This window comes from Macaca fascicularis, chromosome 4 (assembly GCF_037993035.2).
Source record: "Macaca fascicularis isolate 582-1 chromosome 4, T2T-MFA8v1.1".
Taxonomy (NCBI): Eukaryota; Metazoa; Chordata; class Mammalia; order Primates; family Cercopithecidae; genus Macaca; species Macaca fascicularis.
The window spans coordinates 147389734-147416594 of record NC_088378.1 but is presented as its reverse complement, the minus strand read 5'-3'; the positions used below and the strand labels follow the sequence as shown (position 1 = coordinate 147416594).

At 37.3% G+C, this 26861-nt stretch overlaps 1 protein-coding gene across 19 annotated transcripts in view; it reads left to right on the top strand.

The window, feature by feature from the left end:
• The window catches only part of CARMIL1 (capping protein regulator and myosin 1 linker 1), a 349557-nt gene that overhangs the window by 245523 nt on the left and 77173 nt on the right, over window positions 1-26861 (top strand). For 17 of the 19 annotated variants that reach the window (XM_074038752.1, XM_065544339.1, XM_005553884.5 and 14 more), the window contains 4 exons: window positions 1211-1304; window positions 11375-11473; window positions 20782-20910; window positions 22874-23005. In XM_074038752.1, coding sequence (XP_073894853.1) covers window positions 1211-1304; window positions 11375-11473; window positions 20782-20910; window positions 22874-23005 — 454 coding nt within the window. The remainder of the gene's footprint in view (window positions 1-1210; window positions 1305-11374; window positions 11474-20781; window positions 20911-22873; window positions 23006-26861) is intronic. The other 2 variants (XM_074038747.1, XM_065544331.2) reach the window with 1 other exon arrangement.

Below are 26861 nucleotides of genomic sequence, written 5' to 3'. Positions count from 1 at the left end.
AGCTACCTTATAAGTTGGACTGGGTGAATTTTTTTTTTTTTTCAGTAGTCCATCTAGACTGTTAAGTTGATGGTTTTATTATTTATTCTTTATTAGTACCTTATTTTAGGAGTTAGTTGCTAATTTATTCTTCCAATAGATGTCATCTAAATATGCCCCAGAAGCACACTATGAGTGCTGCTGATAGTTTAGAGTCCTAAAACAAGGCAGCTGACTGTGCAATTTTAATGTCCCAGTTGCTACCAAGTAGCCCAAGGTGAAGTTGATCTCTTCCTGAACACTGTGTTGTAGAAATGGACAGATGCATTTTGGGGTGGAGGACAGAAGTCATCTCTAATACTGGAGTTTATGGTAGGTGAGCAGGTGTTAATGGTCATTTCAGCACATAGCAGTTTGCAGCAGAGTCGGGATCAAAGGCCAGGGACCAGATTCAGAGTTCTGTGTTTTCCTCACACAAAAATGGCTCACTCTTGCATGTTTGTGTTTAATAGGCCTGCCAGTAGCAATGGGATAATATACAGCAATCAACAGTTGCTTCATTTGGTTTCTAGAGCCTGGTGGACAGCAGCTCTTGAACTCCAGCTGAAAGGACCTGCAGAGGTCAGAGTGTTTAGCCAGGCAGCAGACCCTTTCCTAGCAGCTTTAAAAGAGACAATCCTATGTCTACTGGACCTCATCATTTAATGGAGCCCAGAAACTTAACAGACTGTTTTGTGGGCGCTAATGGCTTGCTTTGCAAGCAAATGTTTTGTTTCTATTTCTGTTTTTCCTTCTACCAGTTTGGGGCTGGTTGTCACACATAATCACTGTGGGGACCCAGGTACAGTCAGGTCTATCGGTTACTAAAACCCATGTAGCGAGTTGATGTTGGACTTTCCCTAGGCTTGCCCTCTGTTCATCTTTTCAATCCTAGTGTGAAAATTCTCTCCTTGATGGAATCCAAAACTAAAAGCAAAACAACAAAACTGCATTCCTCAAAGTTGTGTCAGTTTTGTAGGTAGTGTGAATTAATGTGGTTGCTTGTGGTATTGGACCTGTGGTTATTACAAAGGATAATCTGCAATCTAGTGGTCTAAATGGTCTGGTGGTTTGGAATTTTCTAAGCTACTCTTACAGCTATCCTTTTGGATTTTTTTTTTTAAAAAAGAGTACTAATTAAGGTAATAGGAAGTTATTTTTAAATAAGTATATTACTTTCTCCTTTTTCTAGGAACTACACGTTAAGATTTATGCCAATTCCTATGTATGATGCTTCTCAAGCCCTAAAAACAAACCCTGAAAAAACAGAAGAGGCTCTGCAAAAGGTATTAAAGAATCAGTAGCTTAATTATAAGCAATTCACATTTAAATTGTGGTTATGTTCCTGAAGGTATTAACAATACTTTGCTATTTTACAAAGTTATTTTATTTTATTTTATTTTTTTCACATTGTCTTGCGTTCTTGTGACCATAGCTGGGGTAATGCACGACGGGGGGAGGAGTAAACTAAGGAACACTAAAGCTTGTCATGCAATTTAAGTGGAATAAATTAACATTCTTACAACATCAACATGCCGGAGCTGAAGTATAGTTAAAGTATAGTTAACTTCCTGATTGGCTGTCGGAGAAGTGTGTGGAACTGAATATCAGTTTGCACAGCTTCCCTCCTCTTCATCCTCAACAGATGGATCCTTCTCTTCTGTCTTCATCAAGAAATTTAGTGTATTCCTGAGCTCTCACTTTACCATCCTCATCTATAAATGTATATAAATCCACACCCATTCCTGCCTCTGTACTGGCAAACTCAGAGGTACCTTCCACTTCAAAGCCCAGCCATTCCGTGGTGCATTTGACTCCCTTATTCTGCCCTGTGCTAGAAACCTCTGAATCATTCCCTTGCTCTCCCATATCTTCATCCTTCTCTTTCTATGGCCACCTTTCTCTGCATTTTAGATGTGCTCAAATATTTCCCATCTGAAGAAGCCTGCTCCACTCACACTGTGGTATTATTTGAGGAATCTTTGAACTTTTCCTCCCGCTTTGTTCTTTCTCCTTGGTGATGTCATCCAAAAGACCACCAAGATGGCTAAATTTTAGAAAAGATAGCTTCATTAATGATGATTTGCAAACTGAGAAGAGACAGCCTCTAGTGTGTGCTGAATGTGCTCCTCTCTTCAAAGAAGGGAAGGGCAGTTTGGGTTTTATGCCTCACAAGGCCTGCATCATACAGTCGACTTGTACATATTCAGCAGGCTTGGGTAGAAGCTATACATATTTATGAGGGGAGCAGAGTGCATGTGCAATGGGTAAACATATGTAACATACATCTCATATTCACTTTGGGGTGAGGTTTTAGCATTAAAATGAGGGTGAATTTGGTTCTTTATGTTAGAACTAGAACACGAAGACAGTTTGTGTGCAGCCTCTGTACACTGGCTGAAACTAGTTTCAGGTCTGCAGTTACTTATCAAAAAAGAATGTAAGGCTAGCCCTCTGTCCAGTCAGAGTCGTAGTTGTCTGGGTTGTAAATCAGAATAGAAGGGATCTGATAGTTCCTGTTGTTAGGGTGTTTAGAGCTGTAGAAATTTAGAAATTTGCCTTGCCAGCTGGCCCTGAACCCTTACCCCATAGGTAACTTTGTTTCCTTAACCTTAGGGTCCATCTTAGTTGATGAAGGAGTTGCTCAGATCACAGTGTTACCACCTTCCATCTAGTCTTCCAGAGTTGACTTTCCTCTCTCATTTCTTCCTTAGCTTATCAATCAGCAAGTCTACCATCACGTAGCATAAATCCCTTCATTAGCTTTTCTTCCCTCTGTTCCCATTATGGATACCTTCCTTCAAGTCTCATCATTTCTTACCAGGATTATTGCCACATTTGCCTCCTCTTGTCAGCTTTACATGTTGCAATAAAAAAAAATAGCCATCCTATTTCATGGTAAATCTGAGCAGACTAAAATCTTCACTCTATCCCTTCCTAGTAGCTTTCAGGATAAATAAAGCTGGGTCTCCGTAACACAGCACTGTTCAGAATCTACCTCCTATACACTTCCTACTTCATCTTTGGCCAACTCTTTTGTTTTGACCTGTGTCGAGGAACTCATTAAAAATGCAAATTATTATTATTATTATTATTATTTTATTATTCTTTAAGTTCTAGGGTACATGTGCACAACGTGCAGGTTTGTTACATTTGTATACATGTGCCATGTTGGTGTGTTGCACCCATTAACTTGTCATTTACATTAGGTATATCTTCTAATGCCATCCCTCCCCCTTTCCCCCTCCCCATAATAGGCCCCGGAGTGTGATGTTCCCCTTCCTGTGTCCAAGTGATCTCATTGTTCAGTTCCCACCTATGAGTGAGAACATGCAGTGTTTGGTTTTCTGTTCTTGCGATAGTTTGCTGAGAATGATGGTTTCCAGCTGTATCCATGTCCCTACAAAGGACACGAACTCATCCTTTTTTATGGCTGCATAGTATTCCATGATGTATATGTGCCACATTTTCTTTATCCAGTCTATCATTGATGGACATTTGGGTTGATTCCAAGTCCTTGCTATTGTGAATAGTGCTGCAGTAAACATATGTGTGCGTGTGGCTTTATAGCAGCACAATTTATAATCCTTTGGGTATATCCCCAGTGATGGGATGGCTGGGTCAAATGGTATTTCTGGCTGTAGATCCTTGAGAAATCACCACACTGTTTTCCACAATGGTTGAACTAGTTTACAGTCCCACCAACAGTGTAAAAGTGTTCTTATTTCTCCACATCCTCTCCAGCACCTGTTGTTTCCTGACTTTTTAATGATTGTCATTCTAACTGGTGTGAGATGGTATCTCATTGTGGTTTTGATTTGCATTTCTCTGATGGCGAGTGATGATGAGCATTTTTTCATGTGTCTGTTGGCTATACGAATGTCTCCTTTTGAGAAGTGTCTGTTCATATCCTTTGCCCACTTTTTGATGGGGTTGTTTGTTTTTTTCTTGTAAATTTGTTTGAGTTCTTTGTAGGTTCTGGATATTAGCCCTTTGTCAGATGAGTAGATTGCAAAAATTTTCTCCCATTCTGTAGGTTGCCTGTTCACTCTGATGGTAGTTTCTTTTGCTGTGCAGAAGCTCTTTAGTTTAATTAGATCCCATTTGTCAATTTTGGCTTTTGTTGCCGTTGCTTTTGGTGTTTTAGACATGAAGTCCTTGCCCATGCCTATGTCCTGAATGATATTACCTAGGTTTTCTTCTAGGGTTTTTATGGTTTTAGGTCTAGCATTTAAGTCTCTAATCCATCTTGAATTAATTTTCGTATAAGGAGTAAGGAAAGGATCCAGTTTCAGCTTTCTACTTATGGCTAGCCAATTTTCCCAGCACCATTTATTAAATAGGGAATCCTTTCCCCATTTCTTGTTTCTCTCAGGTTTGTCAAAGATCAGATGGCTGTAGATGTGTGGTATTATTTCTGAGGGCTCTGTTCTGTTCCATTGGTCTATATCTCTGTTTTGGTACCAGTACCATGCTGTTTTGGTTACTGTAGACTTGTAGTATAGTTTGAAGTCAGGTAGCATGATGCCTCCAGCTTTGTTCTTTTGACTTAGGATTGTCTTGGCAATATGGGGTGTTTTTTGGTTCCATATGAACTTTAAAGCAGTTTTTTCCAATTCTGTGAAGAAAGTCATTGGTAGCTTAATGGGGATGACATTGAATCTATAAATTACCTTGGGCAGTATGGCCATTTTCACGATATTGATTTTTCCTATCCATGAGCATGGTGTGTTCTCCATTTGTTTGTGTCCTCTTTTATTTCACTGAGCAGTGGTTTGTAGTTCTCCTTGAAGAGGTCCTTTACGTCCCTTGTAAGTTGGATTCCTAGGTATTTTACTCTCTTTGAAGCTATTGTGAATGGGAGTTCATTCATGATTTGGCTCTCTGGTTGTCTGTTACTGGTGTGTAAGAATGCTTGTGATTTTTGCACATTGATTTTGTATCCTGAGACTTTGCTGAAGTTGCTTATCAGCTTAAGGAGATTTTGGGCTGAGACGATGGGGTTTCTAAGTATACAATCATGTCATCTGCAAACAGGGACAGTTTGACTTCTTTTCCTAACTGAATACCCTTTATTTCTTTCTCTTGCCTGATTGCCCTAGCCAGAACTTCCAACACTATGTTGAATAGGAGTGGTGAGAGAGGGCATCCCTGTCTTGTGCCAGTTTTCAAAGGGAATGCTTCCAGTTTTTGCCCATTCAGTATAATATTGGCTGTGGGTTTGCCATAAATAGCTCTTATTATTTTGAGATACGTTTCATCAATACCAAATTTATTGAGAGTGTTTAACATGAAGGCTATTGAATTTTGTCAAAGAAAAAAGCAAATTATTAAGCCTCAGAAACTGGGGTAGGACTTAGCATTTGTGTTTTCACAAGCTTTCCTGGTGTTTGTAAAGTTTGAGAGTCCCTGCTATGTTCCACACATGCTTTTTCTTTCCTGACTACCATGCAGGTCTGTTGAGATTGAAATAAGTGTCAGCTCATCTAGGAAGACTTCTCAGAGGCCCTTTCCTTCCCTAGGTGTATGGTCTTCGGATTTCCTGTGCTCCTCTCTGTCATTGGCCTTGCAACATTGATTTAAGTTACCTGGCTCCATGTTTTTTTCTCCTAATGGTCTATGAGTTATTTGAAGGCAGAGCTTATGTATTTTTTCATCTTGTTTATTCTCACAGCTAGCACAATGCCTGGTGTGTATGATTGGATACTTCATTGATTGATTGATTGGTTGACAGGGTCTCACTGTGTTGCCTAAGCTGGAGTGCAGTGGTGCAGTCATGGCTCACTGCAGCCTCAACCACCTGTGCTCATGTGATCCTCCCATCTCAACCAGGACTACAAGCATATGCTACTATGCCCAGCTAATTTTTCAAATTTTTTATAGAGATGAGTTTTCGCTATGTTGCCCAAGCTGGTTTCAAACTCCTGCACTCAAGCAATCCTCCGGCATTGGCCTCCCAAAGTGTTGGGATTATAGGCGTGAGCCACCATGCCTGGTCACTTGAATACTTTTTAGGCATATGTTGAATAGAAGACAATATGATTGGAGATGGGAGAGGGAAAAGCTGTAGTATGGCAAAATAAATCAAGATTTGAATTTAGAATATCTGACTTAAAATTAAACTCTTCCCATAACCTTCAATAAGTTACTCAATTTTTCTGAACTTTATTTTTTTTTTCAACTATATAGATAGGAAAAATAAAACTTTGTAATAACGGTTTAGCTGACAATATATAATTCTTACTGGGTGTCTGGCACTGTTTTAAATGTTTTACATAAATTAATACATGTATTCCTTAAAAAACGATGCAGTAGGTTCTATTATTACAGATATGGAAAACAAAGAGCAGGAAGATTAATTTGCCTAAGGTGACCATGAGGATCCAGTGACACAGTATATGTGAAAAGGAGTTTGTGAAAAGCTACATAAAAATATTAGATATCTTTATGATTTCCAATAGGATACTAATCAGCTTTGAAAGAATGACATATTCTAGAGAAACCAGATTTCTGGTTTCAGATTTGAACTCTCAAGAGCTTGGAAGTTATCACTCCCATCCTCACAACAGCAAAAAAGCCTGAACAAACAGAAAATCAATGACTTTCCTTAGATCTGTCAAAGAACTTAAGCCACAAGGACAACTATCACCCTGAAAACTGGGGACTTGAAAGAGAGGTGCAGAGAATCACAGTGAATCATAGCCAAGATCAGCCAGGAGCAGAAGCTAGTAGAATAATAACTTATAGGAGCACTTAAACAGTAAGTGATGAATTACCAGAGTCTTAGCATAGACTAGCTTGAGACCTGAAAACTCCTAGGGGTCCAGTTTTAGGGAACCCCCACCCTTTCATGGATTTTACTTCCGTGAGTCCCATCAGGCTATCCCAGTTAAGATTGGAGAGAAATTTCCTTTTTTTTTCTGGCAGGGGGAAGAGGAAAATAACTACTTTGAAATATACTCAGAGCATTCTGTTCTAAATAACAAAGGTCTACCAGCCAAAGAAACCACTTTAGTAGGATCTTACCTGAACAGGGGAAAGATAATTAAACAACCCTCCCTCTCTAGCCTTTCTGTCTCACATAAGGGATAGGGTTAAAAAGGATAAGAAATATTTCTGAAGGCCATAGCCCAGGGACCAGGATTGCTTAAAAACAAGCAAACAAACAAATAAAAGCTGATCATAAGATTATAGAATACTTCCCCTTCCTAACACCTTATCACCACATCAAATAAAATAACGGTGGATTACAACTGAGCAAACTGCAAGACACAGATTGTAATTAAGAAAGAATTTCTAGGGAAACCCCAAAATAACGGGATACAAAAGCAAAAACACTAGAGGAAATCAAAGCCTCTGGCACATACAGCTACAACAAATACTAAACAGAGTCCAGCTCTTAGCCAGTTAATATATAAAACCTCACACTAAAAGGCTGATTACCTCAGTTTGTATTACCAGATATATCATTTTCAGCTTTGAGCCAAAAATTACAAAGCATGTTAAAAAGCAACAAGCACAGTGTGAAAGAGACAAAACAAGCATCAGAACGAGACTTATATGTGATACCAGTTTTGGAATTATCAGAGCCTTTAAATAACCATGATTAACTTGTTAAGGGCTTTAGTGGAAAAGCAGACAGCATACAAAAACAGATGGGTAATGTAAGCAGGAGATAAAAGTTCTTAAGAAAAAAAAATTAAAAGGAAATACTAAGATAAAAAACCTATAACAAAAATGAAGAATGCCTTTGATGAGGTTATTGGTAGACTGGACATGGCTGAGGGAAGAGTCATTGAGCTCTAAGATTCTTCAATAGAAACTTCCCAAACTGATTTGCAAAAAAAAAAAGAGAAAAGAAAAGAAAAGAACAGACTATCCCAGCACTGTGGGATAATTATAGAAGATGAAACTTGCAGCTAATGGGAATACCAGAAGGAAAGTAATGAGAGAAAGGAACAGAAGAAATATCTGAAGTAATAATGGCTGATAATTTTCTGAAATTCACAACAGACACTAAACCACAAATCCAGAAAGCTCAGAGACCACCAAGCAGGATAAATACCAAGAAAGCACACATAGGTATAGCAAATTCAAAATGTGGATAACCAACGACAAAGAGATAATCTTTAGAGAATGTAGACTAAAAAAACACCTGTGTATTGAGAAACCAGGATAAGAATTACTCTTTTTGTCAGAAACCATGTAAGTAAGAAGAGAGTGGAGTGAAATATTTAAAGTGTTGACGCAAAAAACCCCTAGCAGCCTGGAATTCTGTATCTAGGAAAATTATCCTTCAAAAGTAATGGAGAAATAAAGACTTTCTAGGATAAACAAAAACTGAGGGAATATAGCACTAGTAGATCTGTCTTGCAAGAAATATTAAAAGTTCTTCATGGAGAAGGAAAATGATACAGATTAGAAATTGGATCTGCATAAAGAAAGGAAGAGCATCAGAGGGAATAAAATAAGGTAATATATTTTTCTTATTATGAATTGATATAATAGATGACTGTTTTTTCAGAGTAGTAATAACCACAATGGACTGGGTGAATATGGTATAAAGGATGGAAAAGGAACTGACAATCTTATGTTATAAGGTACCTACACTACTCATGAATCAATATAGCATTATTTAAAAGTAGACTTGGATTATTTATAAATGCATATTGCAAACACTAAGACAAACACTAAAAACTTTTTTAAAAGGAGTATAATTGATAAACTAGGAGAGAAGAGAAATGTAACCATACAAAATGCTTAAAGAAACAAAACAAATGTAATAAATAGAAAACAGTTACAAACATGGTAGATATGAATCCTACTATATTAACACATAATTGACAGGCCAGAAAATTGAAAATAGGTACAGAAAATGGACATTCAGGACAAAGTATGCAGATATGTTAACTGTAACATTTGTACTTTGTTAATAAAAAAATAGGTGACTTTAAAGCTTGTATTTATTGGTTTCTCTTCTCTCCCCTCCCCTCTTCTTCCCTCTAGTTCTCCTGTTCTTCTCCCCTCCTTCACCTCTCATTTCCTTTTCCTCTCCTCTCCTCTTCTGTTCTTTTTTTTTCTGAGACAAGGTCTCACTCTGTTGCCCAGGCCAGAGTACAGTGGCGCAGTCATAGCTCACTGTAGCCTCAAATTCCTGAGCTCAAGTGATCCTGCCACTTCAGCCTCCTGAATAGCTAGAACTACAGGAGTAAGCCATAATGCCTGGCTAGTTTTTTAATTTTTTGTAGAGATGAGATCTTGCTACGTTGCCCATGCTGGTCTCCAACTCCTGGGCTCAAGTGATCCTCCTGCCTCATCCTCCCAAAGTGTTGGGATTCAAGCGTGAGCCACCACGCCCAGCCTATTGGTTTTTCTTGTAAAACTTGCTGTGTTCTTATATATTCGTTTTTATTTTAACAGGTAGATTTTTGTCTTCTGGAAAAAAAAATGACTTATTTAGTTTTACTCTACTGAAGAAAAAAATACTGTGATTCAATACTCAATCTTAAACACACACACACACACACACACACGATTCCTTTACTAAAACACAGATTTTTTTGTTTCGTTTTTGCTTCTTGCTCTGTTTTCAGCAGTGGGACCAGCGATGTCTAACTAGCTCTAGGTTATCTCCCAGCTTGCTCTCAACTGTCCAGGGGAGCCCAGTAAACATGATAATGACCCCTTTGGTCCTTCAGGAGGTAGATTTTCTGTCCTTAGTCTGAAATGATACATGCAAGCAAAGTTTACCCTATTAATCTAAGATGCAAATAATTTTGGTGGTGGTGTATACAGACCTGATATTAAAGTCACTTGAAAATTGTTACTGTTTCTTCCTTTTGAACTGGTTTTTAGAAGCAAGCTTTAGAGTATTACTCTTAAAAGAAATTCCTTCCTGGCTTAAGTCTATAAAGCACCACTGGTGCATCTGGGGAAATGTCTGGAAGGCATGAGCCAGCCTTGGATGCACTGCCTGTGTGTGAGATGAGCCTTCTGAAAAAGCAAACTTCTCTCAGACCCAGCCACAGCCAGTGCTGCAGTGAGGCCAAATGTATAAGAATTAATAAAGCAAAAGGACCGGAAGCTGGATGGTGGTGTGTGCCTGTCATACATTTCAGCCAAATATTTTGCATTGATAGTCATGTCACCTTGGAAAGAGATGACTTCTTGGGAAGCAGCAAGAGAAAGTAATGTAATATACTGTCAAGGCATTAATGTGTCACTTTAATGATGTTTCATTTCAGGTATCTTTTCGTTTTTATAATTTCTTCGTTTATGTTTAATGGAAAGTTACATTTTGTTCTGCTTCATATTTTCAAGGGATGATCATAATTATAGTCTGTATTTTAATAGTTTCTAATTGACATTAAGTAGTAGTCATTTTAGCATATGGAAAATAAAAATTAAAATGTAAAAATACTTAGAGCTTCGCAGTTATTAGAAGTTCTTAACCAGGGAACTGCTGTGACAAATTAAAAGCCAAATGGTTAAGTGATGTTACTAAAAACAAACAAAAAGAACAAATTTAAAAAAATAGATGACAAAATTTACCAACCTCAGATTATTCCTTTAAAAACATCTTTATAATACCTATCATTCTTAATAGTTAACCTTGCATTTTTGTTAAATATGTATTTATTACATATTATTCTTCTTGAATGCTTATTTTAATCTAGTTATTTGTACCTTTGAATTTTTCATAGTAGATAATCTATGTATAAAAATACAGAAATCCATTTTTTATTTGCTATAACTTTAATAATTCAGTCCTGTTTTTGAGAAAATATGAAAATTTGATGGGTTAATGAAATTAGTATATGTCTTTGAGTTGTACCAGCCTGTATCCTTCAAATGTATTAGCGATTCTCTCTGTCTCTTTTTACGTTAAAATAAAGAATTTTCTAAGTGCTGATACATTCTACAGCTGGAATAAGGCTATAAGAGATTCAGAGAGCACTACCCTTATTCCTTGGGGATATTTATTTAACTTCTGAACTGTTGGGTAGTTAAAAATTCATGTGAGAGAAGGATTGAGGTTGTGTGCTGAAAGTGATGAAAAGTCACGAAGTGGGGTCTCTGACCCTGCAGGCAATTAAAAACCTGCTTATCTTTTTCAACTACTGAGTTACACAAAAATTACTCCAATTACCTGCAAGTTGAATCTCTAACTAAAACCACCAATACTCACAATGAAAGCCAGTTTCTCCATCCCGTGTGTTTTGTGGGGTCAAGGCACTGGCAGGATGTATGTATTAGCGCTTTGGTTTTTAAGTTCAGCAACTGACTGTTTCACTTGTACTTTATTCTCTGCTGGGTTGAAATGTATTCTTGAGGGATACCTGTGCTTTATTTCCAGATAGAAAACTACCTGCTACGAAATCACGAGACTAGAAAATACCTTCAAGAGCAGGCCTACCGCCTGCAGCAGGGTATTGTCACCAGCACCACCCAGCAGGTAAGCGAGCCAGTGCTTGTGACTTCGCCTTCTGTTCTTAACTGACCCTCTGAGAGCAAAAGACTTCTAGCGTTTGAATCATTTCCAGCGGGTCAATAAGAACTAGTTTTTGAAAATGACAACAAATCCAAGTAGAGTTTTAGGGAAGATACTGAAGGAGGAAAAGGTAGGCTAATTCTAATGCTAAATATGTACTTTTAATTATCAATCAACAATTGCCAGTAAGATAGGTTTCTATACAAATATTAGGAACTTTTGGTTATAATAGATAACAAAATCTGAAAGTGATCAAATTTGCTACTTTGGAGACATTCTGTTCCTTTCTCTTTATTCCTTCACATTTCCATGGGTAGAATACAGATTCTCAGATTTTATGTTGACAATGTCAGGTTCATTAAAAAAAGAAAAAAAAAATTCCGAGATTCTTTTGAAGAAAAGTTTGATGAATGTTAATTAACACATGCTGAAGAGAAACTGAGGTGTTTTTCTCTTATACTGCATTCCTCTTCGCTCTACCCAGCTTTACCGAGGAAACGGAATTATAATAATTTTAAAAAATGTGAAATATTTCTTTTCAAAAAATTAACCAAAACCAAAAATCACAAGCTATTTGAGGAAAGCAATTTATGTGTCAAAGAGCAAGATGAACAAAGGAATTGAGCTCAGATAATGCAGAGTACAGCAGAGAGCTTTAAAAAAAATTGTCATTTTAAGTTCATTGGGACTACAGAGAATGATATGTCCATAAAATAAGAATAGGCTGCTATGAACAGGAGTAGTCAGAGAATAAGAACAGTGCTTAACAATTAAAATTATGATACTCTGGTACAGAATTAAATAAACTGATAGGACCAAACTAAGCTGGTCCTCTGGAAGAAAAAGTAGAGCAAATCTTTATAGCTTATAATAAAAAAAAAGACAAAGATTAAAAATAGGAAAGCAAAGTAAGTGAAGTGGTTAATTGACTTAGAATAATCAACAGCCTTCTAATGGAGCTTCAAAATTATTATAAAAATGAGAGATATTAGAGAACAGAAAATAATAGAAAACCATTTCATATGAGTCTTGGAATTGATATAGCCCACTAGAATTGATCAGAATGAGAGGGCAAAGGGATCCACATCTAAATATATCTTGGTGGTATCTCAGAACACTTAGAATAAAGAAAAAAAAAATCTTAAAGAGTTCCGGGCCGGATGCCGTGACTCACGCCTGTAATCTCAACACTTGGGAGGTTGAGACAGGTGGATCACTTGAGGTCAGGAGTTTCAGACCAGCCTGGCCAACATGGTGAAACCCTGTCTCTATTGAACGTACAAAAGAAAAAGTAGCCAGGCGTAGTGGCACAGACCTGTACTCCCAGCTACTTGGGAGGCTGAAGCAGGAGAATCACTTGAACCTGGGAGGTAGAGGTTGCAGTGGGCCAAGTGCGTGTGAGACTCTGACTCAAAAAAAAAAAAAAAAAAGTTCCAGAAAGAGTAAATGGGCTATCTTACAAGGGAACTAGAATCATTTATTAGCATCAATCCCAATTAGTATATGTAAACGAAGTAATGTCTTCTTAGTTTGGAAATGGATTTATTCTGGACCAAGAATCGTATACCTAGCTGTTTTCAGACATGAACTCAGAAACTCTATTCCCTTTGTATTCCATATATGAAAAAAAGTTACTTGAATAAATTCTCAAACAGGAAAGTATGCAATATGAGGTATAAATAGGATATGATAGCAGATATGAAATTGTAGAAGTTTTACAAGCTGAAAGAAAGATTTTAAAAATCGCTGCTTTGGGAAAATCTACTTTGAGCTACGGGGTTAAGGGACATGGGATTGGCATGTCTTTCTCTGGGGCAGCCATAATCACAACTTTATAACTACATTTTAGAGGGTTTAAAATTTTAATATTAGACAAGCATTTCTCTGATGGCCAGTGATGATGAGCATTTTTTCATGTGTCTGTTGGCTGTATGAATGTCCTCTTTTGAGAAATGTCTATTCATGTCCTTTGCCCACTTTTTGATGGGGTTGTTTGTTTTTTTCTTGTAAATTTGTTTGAGTTCTTTGTAGGTTCTGGATATTAGCCCTTTGTCTGATGAGTAGATTGCAAAAATTTTCTCCCATTCTGTAGGTTGCCTGTTCACTCTGATGGTATTTTCTTTTGCTATGCAGAAGCTCTTTAGTTTAATTAGATCCCATTTGTCAATTTTGGCTTCTGTTGCCGTTGCTTTTGGTGTTTTAGACATGAAGTCCTTGCCCATGCCTATGTCCTGAATGGTATTACCTAGGTTTTCTTCTGGGTTTTTATGGTATTAGGTCTAACATTTAAGTCTCTAATCATCTGAATGGCAATCTTAATTATTGCTACATAACAGATTGTAAATGTTGAAAATCACAATAATGTAAAGGTAATGAAAGATACTAAAATTAGAAGTTTAAGAGGGAGAAAGTTGAATGGTATTATAAGTATGCTAAATGTTTAGTTTTTATTTCATGGAATTAACTGCTATTTTCTATAATTCATAAATCAAAAACATAAAAATAAGTATCCTATTTAAATTTAAAATGGAAGCCACCAGAGGAATTAAAAGAGCAGAGGCTTTAGAGAAATTAGAAGCTTAGAAGAAATTAGAGAAATTAGAAATTTAGAGGCTTTAGAAAAAAAAAGAATTTTTCTCTGCAAATTGAAAAGAATTGACTAGTAGGGAAATTTTTGTCATTTTAGACCATGTTGAATGACTCACATTATTTTCTTACCTTGTTAAAAATGTTATTTAATTTTCTGTTGCTTCTTCTTAACAGAGAATGAAAGAAAGATGTCCATAATAAAAATGTCATGTATAATATTCCAATTAGGTAAAATATGGATGACTATATAGATAGGCATAGAGACATGTGAAAGGGTGTTCGTCACAATATTAATGATGGTTATTTTAGGTGATATGAAAGGTGTATTTTATTCTCTTATACTTCTCAGTATGGTTTGAATGTTTTATAAATATGCATTGTTTAAGCAAGAAAAAGTAAACCAATATGTGTCGAGAAGAAAAGTTGTACTGGTGAAGTAGCAGGACTTTTGATAAAGCCATTATTTTGACCTTACCAGTCCCTTAAAAATCTAATTTATTTTCCTGCAAAGAACTAATACTAGCCTAGTATTTTATGGTTTACTGTTATTAACAGGTTTTTGTGTTCAATATGAAAAGCAATGATAGTTACATTGACACTTTGTCTTGTGTTCCTTTATGAGCTACAATAATGAAGACTTCTCACTCTGTCACCCAGGCTGGAGTGCAGTGGCGCAATCTCAGCTCACTACCAACCCCTGCCTCCCGGGTTCAAGCAATTCTTCTCCCTCAGCTTCCTGAGTAGCTGGGATTACAGGCACCTACCACCATGCCCGGCTAATTTTTGTATTTTTAGTAGAGACAGGGTTTCACCATGTTGCCCAGGCTGGTCTCGAACTCACCTCAAGTGATCCACCCACCATGGCCTCCCAAAGTGCTGGAATTACAGGTGTGAGCTACCGTGCCCGGCCCAAGACTTCTTTTCTTTTCTTTCTTTTTTTTTTCCTTTTTTTTTTGAGACGGAGTTTCGCTCTTGTCGCTCAGGCTGGAGTGCGATGGCGGGATCCTGGCTCACTGCAACCTACGCCTCCAGGTTCAAGCGATTCTCCTGCCTCAGCCTTTCTTTTCTTAATATAATATCTTTCCAACTTTTTCCCCCTAATTCAGAGCAGATTTTGCCCATCCAAAAGAAATTACAGCAGCACCCTTTAATGCTTATTCTTAAAAGTACGTTTCATCAATTGAGAGAAAATTGTACACAAGAGCAGTTGGTGGATGCTTAATTCTGCATAGATGGCATTATTCTGAATTATCTAAGTCATTATGTAGTAGGTATATTGCCACCTTTACACTTTGGGAATTTCTTAGGACATTATGATTAGCAGTTTTTAGACTTTAATCATTTTAGTCACTTCAGGAGAGATTTACCTTGAAGATTCCAAAAACCTGAATATAGAAAGGATAGACCCTCTGTGACTAATACCCCTGCCAACTTAATAGCCATCATTCTCAGTCATCATTCTCAGGTGACATCAAAGGCATTAAAAAATGTTTTAATGAAATATTGAAGTCTCATAACTGCTTGTATTTGTTTTTGTCTGGTGACTTTGATTAGGAAATATTTTTGTAAGACTCAACATTCTACCTTCGTTTTTGATACCTCCTTTTTCCAGATGATAAAGCCTCTTAATTAGGACTCAGCAAACTTCTTCTGTAAAAAGCCATATAGTAAATATTTTACTAGTTTTGGAGCCCATAGGATCTCTGTTGCAGCTACTCAACTCTGCTGTGGTACGGTGAAAGCCACCACAGACAATATGTAAATGAATGAGTGTTAACAATAAAACCGTAGTTATAAAAACAGGCCCAGAATTGCCTGCCACTCGCCATGCTCTTCTATTTAGCCTTCTCACCAAGAAAGAAAGAGAGAGAGAGAGAGAGAAAGAAAGAGGGAAAGAAGGAGAGAAAGAAAGAGGAGGCGGGGGAGGGGGCTTTACTGCTTACAGCTATTTGCTTGGTATATTCCCTTTCCTCTTTCATGTGCACATCTTTACATTTGCAGTCCTAACTTTGTTAAACACTCACTTTGCAACCTTTTGAAAAATGGCCTCTGTCCCTCTTTATCTACTGAAATGGCTCTTTCATTGGTTTCTTTGTCACAAAGTGCCGGGGCCTTTTCTCCTTCTTTGTCTCTTGATAAAAGGAGGCAGAATATTATGGTTAAGAATCTGGGCTCTCAAGTCAGATGACCCCAGATATAAATCCAGGCTCTGCTATTCCCTATGTGTACGAACTTAAGTTAGTCACTTACTAACCTCTTTAAGCCTCAGTTTTTTTATCTGTTTATTGGGGATGATGATAGTACCCATCTATGAAGGTGCTGTAAAGAGTAACTGAGATAATGCTTGAAAAGTACTTGGCTTCTTACCAGTAAACATTAATGGTTTTTTTTGGCTGTTATTTTTATTATTACGGTTACCATCATTATTATGGACCATCTCATCTTTCTTAAAACTCAATTCTTAGTTCATTGGACAATGTGCCATTCTGAATGTTCTGCCACTCTTGTGTCTTACCTTCTACTTTCTACACAACTCTTTCTCTTTTCATATCCCCAATACAGGATTTTTTTTCAAAGCTTTGTATTTAGTGTTCTTTTCCTTTGGCTGTTTACTTCTGTTTTAACTCTCTCATCTGTAGATGACTCCTGGATCTAACCATTCAGTCCCTGTTTCTTTCCAGAGAGCCCTATCTTGCCACTTATTTTTTTCAGCATCTCCACTCCTTTGGCATTCTGAGATACCAGTCATTAAGACCAAACTCATCCTTTTGAACTCTTGATTTTGCCGTTTCACTCAGGAACATCATCATTCACTGAGAGTTGAACCTTTGGAGTCATCTTGAACTCTTCATTTGCTTTCCCCATCCATTACCCATTATATACTGTCCAGTGGCTGCAAAAGATACTTCTTATGTTTTTATTTATACTACCAGCCCTCTTGCTAAGGTCTTTTTACTAACTACCTTCTACGTCTTTTTTTTTTTTTTTTTTTAAACAAGAACTGCAAGAACTAGTTTTTTCATCTTCCGTGTCTCTTCCTGCTTTCCACAGCCCATGCCCTTTGTATCAGGGACGTGAGCCACCATGAATGTTTTTATGGGAAGGGATTTCTAGAGCTCACAATTGTGGGGGAGAGCTGGGGAAGTGGTACTGTGTGCCTTGGACACCATGTTCAACCTCTTAGCCTGCACTGGAGTGCTATAATATCCTACCTTAACCCATCATTCCAATCTGATCTCCCACTATAAGGTGCCTCTATTCCTAACCAGGAGATAGGAGTCATAGTGTCTGGATGTACCACTGCTTGGGTTCATTCTTTTGCTTAACAATCCCTTCTGTTTTCTCAATCTGTACAAATATTTCAGGACTCAGCTAAAAAAAAAAATAAAAGTAATTTTTAACCTCACCTAGGTGTGATTCCTCCTTTGGCTAAAATTTTTTAAAAGCTTATATCATTCATTTATCATTGAATAAACAGTTGTAAAGGTCTATGATATGGCAGGCACTATCTTAAGAAATAGGAATTCAGCAGTGAAGAAAATAAAATGTTCATGTCCTTGTGGATATTATGTAGCACTTTGTGTCTTACGTTACTATTAATTGTCAATATTTCTTCCCACTTCTAGGTTTTTAAGTTGCTGATGGCAAGGGGTAACGTTTTTCAACACTGTATCTCCTCTATGCCAGGTGTTCAGTTTATTTCTATTGAATGGAATAAAGAAACAGATGTGGAGAGTGATAAAATTTTCTATGAATAAGCTGTTTGCTGGAAGTAAGATCAGTTGTATCAACTTGTGAGCAACAACAGATGACATTTATTGCTAATAGTTGTAATTCTTACACGTGGGTTCAATAGCCCAGTATATTTGAAAAAGCCTAGGTAGTCACCAGCAAGTATGATATGAGTTAATGGTGTGACATAGTTGCCAAAGAAACCAATTTGACTTGTACTGTATTAATGAAGGTATACTTTCTACAGTAAGGAAGCTCAGCTCTGTGCTTACCAGTCCACTCTTATGTTACAATCCATTTCACTGAGGAGGGCATACTTCATGAGGTTCTAGGTGGAAGACAGAATGCAGAAGTGACTTACAGGAAAGGAGGTCAAGGACTGCAGAACTGTGTCAGTGTAGGCATGGGAAAAGGAGCTGGGAATGTTAAACCTGAAGAAAAGAACGCTAAGGAAGAAAAGATGGGTATATTTAAATATGTGCAAGACTGTCACTGGAAGAGATCATATGATTGTGCAGGGTGTTCACAAGGGGAAGATATGGGAACTGCAGGATGGATGTAAGAAGACAGATTGAGACTCAAAACCATGTCTGGGAATGACAGGGTACATTTTCTTGGAAGGAATTGGACTTTGTAAACTATGGCAGTCAACAACTTTTCTGTGTAGCTTTAGAGAAACTGAACACTATAGGGTTAGGGTGAAGTAGAGAGGTTAAACTAAACAGCCCTAACACAACCGTCTTCTATGAGGTCTTCTAACGGAGTAACCCAAGAGATTATAGCCTTTCAGATTGCATCTTGTTTATTTTTCATATTTATGTACTTGAGAGATGAATTATGAACTGATAAACCCCTTGATTTACTTTTTTCAAAATTTTCAGTTTGTACTCTGTGTAATCATTGTATGTCATCTTAAATAGTTTACCTTTTCTGAGCTTTGAGCTCTTTCATGGTAAAGGATCTACATGTGGTCTGTTGAGCTATGCTCAGAAGAATCTTGGAGACGTGAGATTTTTATGTCTCCTTTGAATTGAAGAACTTAATTTTGATTTTTCTTTTGGATGACATTTTAAAATGTTCTACTTAAAAACTGTTTTTGTTAAGTTCCTGTAAACCCTCTCTCTTTGGTGAATGCATACATTTCAAGCATCTCTTTGGTCTCTCTTGGTGATTAAAGATACCAGCTTTATAGTGCCTCATCCACATGCCTCTCAAATTAGCCTATTGCGGCCCCAAATGTATATCAATTTCTTTCTTAGTGTGTGGCTTATTTGTCTCTTGAAATTGGGCATTCATTCTTTGTAAAATATGAATTATTGATGACCCTTTTTGCTTCAGGAAGCACAGATCAATACAATAGTTAGAAGAGTTATGATTTCTATCAATTAAGATTTTTAAAAACTTATAGTTAGCTCTATTCAGGGCATTGTGTAAATGCAGAAAGATATGATTTCTGCCTGCAATCATAGGCAGGAATCATAACTTTCTTATCTTAAATTTTAGGGATTTTAGGCAGAGAATTTGATGTGAGAAGCAATATTCATATAACTTCTTTCTCCTATGGGGATCTCAAGATACTAACTTATGTAACCTCAATATATTTTACAGCAATAGGAGCTGTTTTTATTATACATGAACTTTGGCATTACTGGCCCTTTATCAGTAATAGGTGCTTTGAGTGGTGTTATATTACTGAATTGTCTTCATAACACACTAGTAAAGAAGGTACGGTAGATATTATGAACGTGACTTTACAAAGAAAAAGGCAAGAGAGATGGCAGTGCTGCAGCAAGTAAACATGGGCTTTGTAATCAGACTTGAAGTCTTCGGAATAGTGTGTAAAAGTCTCTTATCATTTTGAAATTTATGGGGGAAGAAGGGCAGACTTTAGCTTCCTATAGTTATGATATCAAATAATTCAAAATAGAGAAGTGCAAATTTAACTAAAAAAAGAATATTGTTTGTCTCCTCTGCCAAATGAATTATCAGATGGAAGGGGACTCTTGACATGTAAGGTCTTTGAAGCATGAATAATTTTTTTAAGAACATGAAATAAATAGACAACTGGCAGCTCTGACGAAAATATTGGAGACACTTTTAAAACCACACTGTGGTTATCTTTTTCTTCAGACTTCTTGGCTTCCTTCATGCTTTTTTGTATAAGTATAGAAGAGCATAATCTTACCTTTTGTATTATTTTTTGTCTACCATAGGGATCCACCATCTCCTATTGGGTTTTGTATTTATATCCATAAAACAGTTGAGAATGATTTAGGTGCAATTAACCTGGCAGGGGAGGCATCTTACTGTAAATTAGACGATATTGACTTTATTATTACCTATGTCAGTTTAATAAAACCTCAATTTGTTTTTGTTTTTTGGTAGCTCTTAGTTTACAAAGAAAAATGGTTCGTGTAATTGAATCAATTTTTAAAATACCGATTTTTAAGAGATACTCTGGTTTCTATAGTATTGAGACCAACTGACTGTCGGGCATCATTTTGTAGTCATCGCAACAGTCTCAGTGTTGCACATTTTATTTCTCTGTTTCCTCAGTACCTAACTCTATGTCTAACACAGAGGGTGCTCACTGAAAGTTAATGAAGGAGTTAGTATCTAGCAGAATGTCACCAAGTGAGCTTCTGAATCATCAAGAAGTGTTCACTTTTGTTCTAGGTGCTGCATTCCCTAAGGCAGGAAAGGGAACTGAAATGCCTTCAATTTTTTTCTGATGTTAAAGTTGCCAAAGGTTACTTGCATGAATAAAGTTAATTAATAATTGCTTATAAGCAGCATTCTCAACGATTCCAGTTAGAAGGGTTTGAGGTTTTCATCCTCATGCATTCTGTGGTTTGCTGAAGTTGTTTTCATACTCCTTCATTCTGTGTTTCCTTCTATCTGAATATCGGCGGGGCTGACTTGGATGCTTGTCTTTTTCTGGTTTGGAGCAGATGATTGACAGAATATGTGTGAAAGTACAAGATCATCTCAACTCCTTACGAAATTGTGGGGGAGATGCTATCCAGGAAGATTTAAAATCAGCAGAGCGGCTCATGCGTGATGCTAAGAACTCTAAAACGGTGAGTTTCACTTCAGGCTGTGTGAGAGTCTGGTGTAATAAAAGCGTTTAATAAAATTTAGTTTTAGAAACCAGTTTCAACTTTCTTTCTCTCTCTACCCAATTCCAAGTTTACTAACAAGTGGCAAAGTGAACTGAATTAGCCTTGACCTCCTTTCTGTACCTGTGCTGATTACCAATAATCAAGATATAGAATAAAAAGCAGAGGGCCAGGGTGATTTCCAGAGGGTGTGATTGGACCCTCAACAACTGAAAGGGAGCTGTAGTTTAAATGAGTAACAGCTCATTTAAAATGATTCTGCTTCTAAGCTGATAACATGAAACTCCCCTCTGTTGCCTCTAAAAGGAAGTTTCTTTCACATTAGACTTTGGTTCCCAGTGTGTGACTTAGTAGAGCAAGGACTTAACTGTGAGTCAGAAAAACTGAGATCTGGTTTTGGTTCTGCTGTTAGAATCACACAATCACTGAATGTCATGAGTATGAGGAAACTGTAGATCAATCAGATACTCTGGTGATACAATAAGAAATGTATATTTGGTCTTTGTTCCCAGTTCCTGATATGAAGCTTCTAAAACCCTTGTAATTTCCTGAGTGATAGGGATGATAGGAGCATCTTTTGTTATAATATTTGGTCTTTGTCCCTGGTTCCTGGCACAGAGCTTCTAAAACCCCTGTAATTTCCTGAGTGACAGAGATGATAATAGCATCTTTATTATTAATGAAAAGCCCCTCTCATCACACCAGAGTTTATCCTAATGAGGTGACTCTTCCTGTGCCCCTAGAAAGTTGCAGGATAGGGAAGGTTGCCAGAGGAACCAGCCATGTTATTAGTGAACTGAATCTGTCAGCTCCACCCCCTGGAATCCATGGAAATGGAGAGGGGCTGGAGATTGAATGGACACCAATGGCCAATGATTTAATCAGTCATGTCTATGTAATGGGTCCTCCATAAAAGAAGACTACTCTAAACAGTAGTCTTCAGAGAACTTTTGGGTTGATGTACTCATCAACATGCTGGGAGGGCTGTATACCTGGAGAGTGCCCCCGAAGCTCCCCCAGCTCCGTACTTCACCCTATACATCTTCTGTTTGGCTACTCCTGAGCTGTATCTTGCATAATAAACCAGTAATCATAAGTAAAATGCTTGGCTGAGTTCTGTAAGTCATTTTAGCAAATTACGGAAACTGAGAAAGGATTTATGGGAGCCCCTTGAATTTAAGGCTTGTTAGAAGTACCAGTAACAACCTGGGACCTGTGACTGCCATCTGAATTGGGGATAGTCTGGTGAGACTGAGTCCTTCGCTTTTGGGATCCGAGGCAAACTCTGGGTAGACAGTGTCAGAATTGAATTGAATAGATTTGTAGGACACCCATTTAGTGTATGCAGAGAACTGGAGACTTGTCCGGTGTGGCAAACACCTACACTTTTGGTGATAGAAGTGTTGTAAGTAAAAGCAGCTCAGCGTTCATACCCCAGATAAAGAAATTAAGACACGAAGCGGGGCTGGGCGCAGCGGTATGTGCCTGTAATCCCAGCTACTCGGGAGGCTGAGACAGGAGAATCGCTTGAAGGCGGGAGGCAGAGGTTGCAGTGAGCCGAGATTGTGCCATTGCACTCCAGCCTGGGAAACAAAAGCAAAACTCCATCTCAAAAAGAAAAAAAAAAGACATGAGGGGGTAATGTATTATTCCTGTGGTTTCAAAGCTGCTTAATGACAGAAGTGGTCAATGTGAAAGTCTCCTAATACCCAGTCTAGTGTTTCTTAGGGTTGCCATGATTCATTGAATAAAAATGAATGCCCATAGTCTGGATATCAGTTTATTAATCCGTGCAAAGAGCCTTTGACTGAGAAGAGATTACGCCTAACAGTATGTCTTCACCCTTCTCATTCACTCTGCAATGGCTTTGATTGAAATATTTACTCAGTTATAAAGAGGTTTTTTTTTTTTATTTCTCTTACAGTTGTTACCAAATTTATACCATGTTGGTGGTGCATCTTGGGCGGGAGCCAGTGGCTTGTTATCCAGTCCAATTCAGGAGACCCTGGAATCAATGGCTGGAGAAGTTACAAGAGTAGTAGATGAACAACTAAAGGTTTGTGGGATTTGTTATTTGGGAAATGAAATTGTTAAGATTTAACTATGTGTGATAGCATTTTATTCCATAGCTATCTGTGTTTTATAGATTTGTATGTGTGCATGCTGCAAAGATGTACTTGTAGTAAAAATTGAATACTGTGTCTTTTGCAGCTTCATTATAAGTTTTGGAAAGACTTCTTACATAATCATTTTTGATGGTAAACCTCTAAATGTACCTAATAAATTATGGGTTGCCACTGATAAAGGAATGATTGATTTCTATTAAGGGAGTAGAAAGAGAAGTGTGCTTCAGGAAAAAATACCTTCTGTTATTAACATCTGATTTAGAGAATGGGAAAAATGATGGTAAGTACATTTACATTACCTAGATAGTGCTTATGTGGGGAGTCTGCCACTGGGTGAATAGATAATCTTGTAAGGAGCTGGTTGAAAGACTAGGAAAGGTATTTAAATGTAATTACAAGGTACTCAAAGTTGCAGAGACCTGCCTATAGATTCACTGGAAAAAAGGTGAAAAAAAGGTTTTAAAAAAAAAAAAAAAGAAGAAGTTATTGAAATTTTAGGGGAATAGACTAATCTAAGACCAGCTTTTGCTTAAAGTAACTTCAAGAAACACCTACACTAGATAAATTTCACGTTCAGAAAGTTTTCATCACTTCCAATCTGCCTATCAAGGCAGCTTGTAAAAACTGTGTCTGAATTTGTGTAAGTATTTGGCCGGTTTTCTTCTGAGAACACAATTACTACAGCATATAGGGATTTGAAGTACAAATCAGTAATAACTTTGCAGCATGTTAATTACTCTCTTTGAAAATTAAGTTAATGAAGGAGAAAATGTGGGGTTTTCTTTTTAAGGAGTTTAATCCCCTGTCTTCCTGTGCATATGATACAGAGAGACTCTGTGTGTCATTTTTGTTTTATTTAATCATGGTTGTTTTTAATCCGTAAAAGGAGTGGACGGTAGAGTTCTGCTAGACCATTTATTAATTAATAGCACTTGTTTTATCCTCCATGAAGGATAACATATTTAAAACAAAATTGGCTTTGTTGTTTATTTTTAACTGTAAAAACTGACTTACTCTTTGTGAAATGTTTAACCAATACTAACATGTAGGGAATAAAAGAAAGTGAAAAAATTCCCTGAGATCCCAGAGGTAGTATCTCTGTTAATATCTTAGTGAATTTCTAGACATTCTGTGCCTATATAAACAGTTTTTTATATAAGTGATCATACTATACATACTGATTGGTAACCTTATTCTATTTGGTACAATGTCATGAATACAATTATAGGTTGATGAATAATCATTTTTAATGGCTATGTGGTATTCCATTGCATAGATGTACCAGCATAATTTATTTTATAATTTCTGATTAATTTAGTTAGGGTAAATGTCTATAACTGACCCATTGTTATGTCAAATAGTATTATACTTTCATATGTATTCACACACTGCTATTCACTAGTGCAGGCAATTGCTGATTTTGCCACATCTTTAACAACGCTAAGTTTATCAACCTTTTAATATTTTTCCATGTAATGGAGAAAAAAATTTTTTCATTGTGTCTTTTTGTTTTTTGAGATGGTGTCTAGCTCTGTCACCCAGGCTGGAGTGCAATGGCATGATCTCAGCTCACTGTAACCTCTGCCTCCTGGGTTCAAGCTATTCTCCCGTGTCAGCCTCCCAAGTAGCTAGGACTACAGGTGTCGGCCACCACGCCCGGCTAATTTTTGTATTTTTAGTAGAGACGGGGTTTCACCATATTAGCCAGACTGGTCTCAAACTCCTGACATCAGCTCAAGTGATCTGCCTGCCTCTGCCTCCCAAAGTGCTGGGATTATAGGCATGAGCCACCGCTCCCGGCCTCATTGTGTTTTTTGGATTTCTTCAATAACTCAGTGATGCATCAAGTAATTTCATCCCGCCTTTGTATTTCTTCTTCTGTAAATTATGTATTCATATCTATTGCCTAATTTGTTTCATTTGTAAGAACTTATTCCATACTGAAAATTGGCTAGAATTTAAATGGGCATGAAACATTTGTAACAGGACCTTTCCTATCAAACAGCTTCAAAATTGTCATTTCAACTGGTCTAAACGACAAACCACCCCTTATATCTTTGGTGTTCATTTTCTTCTCATTGCATGGAATTGTTGAAATGGATTCTTGCCAGTCTCTTTCTCAGGAGGGAGCAGAAGGAGAATATCTGAAGTATAACTATATGTATTTTTATTTTTATTTATTTTTTTTTGGTTGTTGTTGTTTTTTTTTTTTTTTTGAGACGGAGTCTCGCTCTGTCACCCAGGCTGGAGTGCAGTGGCCGGATCTCAGCTCACTGCAAGCTCCGCCTCCCGGGTTCACGCCATTCTCCTGCCTCAGCCTCCCGAGTAGCTGGGACTACAGGCGCCTGCCACCTTGCCCGGCTAAGTTTTTGTATTTTTAGTAGAGACGGGGTTTCACTGTGTTACCCAGGATGGTCTCGATCTCCTGACCTCGTGATCCGCCCGACTCGGCCTCCCAAAGTGCTGGGATTACAGGCTTGAGCCACCGCGCCCGGCCAACTATATGTATTTTTAAAAGCCTAAAATAATATAAATATATTTAGGGTTCAAAATATTTTCTGTAAATAGGCATTTCCTACTTTTTTTTCAGGCTGATTTCTCTGACCCCTCTTTAAACATCCCCATTGTTCTCCATTCATCATCGCCTCCTTGTTTGCAAATATCGTAGCATGCTTTTCTCTCATTCTCACTATTTCGAAGGTCCCGGGCCTCCAAATGGCCTTTTCCCCACCTTTTCCTGTTCCCTACTTACTTGTTTTTATTATTCTCCGTCCTTCTGAGTTTCAAGTTTCTTCTCCTTTGGGGATGTCTGGAATGAAGCAGAGAAAATCCTCAACCAAAACATCTTAATTAAATGTATTTTAAAATGTTCTTTTAACTGGGTGCACATTTCAGTTTTGATACTTCTAATGGACTTCCTTATATTTCCTTCCAGCTTACATGACAAATGGACAACCTTTTACTATTTTTTAAAAAATACCATTTATAAAATTTATATAAACTTCTAATGCATTGATTTTCTTAAAATTATGTAGGCAAAGTGTATTTTTAATATAACCAGTGTTCAGTTTTAAACTATTGTGTCTCTTATTGAATTCACTACTACTATCAGATTTTCCTAGTTAAAAAGTTTCCTTTTTCTATTTCCCACATTCTCTAAAATTAACATATTAAACTCACAAGAGCTAAAGTCGATGGATTATCTTGTTTAAAAGTTATTTTGTAAAAATAGTTTTTATTATAGGAAGTGGTAGATTAAAAAAAGGAAGCCAGCAGGCCTAGATTTGTGTCCTGGGTTTCCTGCTGTGTGCTCTAAACAAGTTGCCTAACTTTTTTGGACCACGTTTCCTTCTGCAAGATTATCTTGGCCTCATGATAATCAGGGGGATTTATTCCAGCTCTAATGTTTGATCATCCTGTACCATGGCCAGTCATAGACATTTTGAACATTGAATGAGAATAAGTTCAAATAACTCTTTAAGCCATCTTTCCAAAGTATTATTTCAGAAAGCAAAATAAATGGCCAGATAAGCCAGCCTTCTTAGTATACTTCCTGGAGGAGAATAAAGCAGTAAGTCTGGAGAAATTCCTTCTTTGAAGGCGATGATGTTTTCTCTAAACTGGCCTGTTTTAGGTATTTCAGAATGACAACAGTCCCCTGTTTTCCCTGTTTTGATCCTAACGTTCATTCCTGGAACAGTAGTAGATGAACAAAGGGGAATCGAATGTTTTAACATAAGGAAACATTCATTTCTCCCTTCTGGACTTAAAGTCTAGGGTATTTGT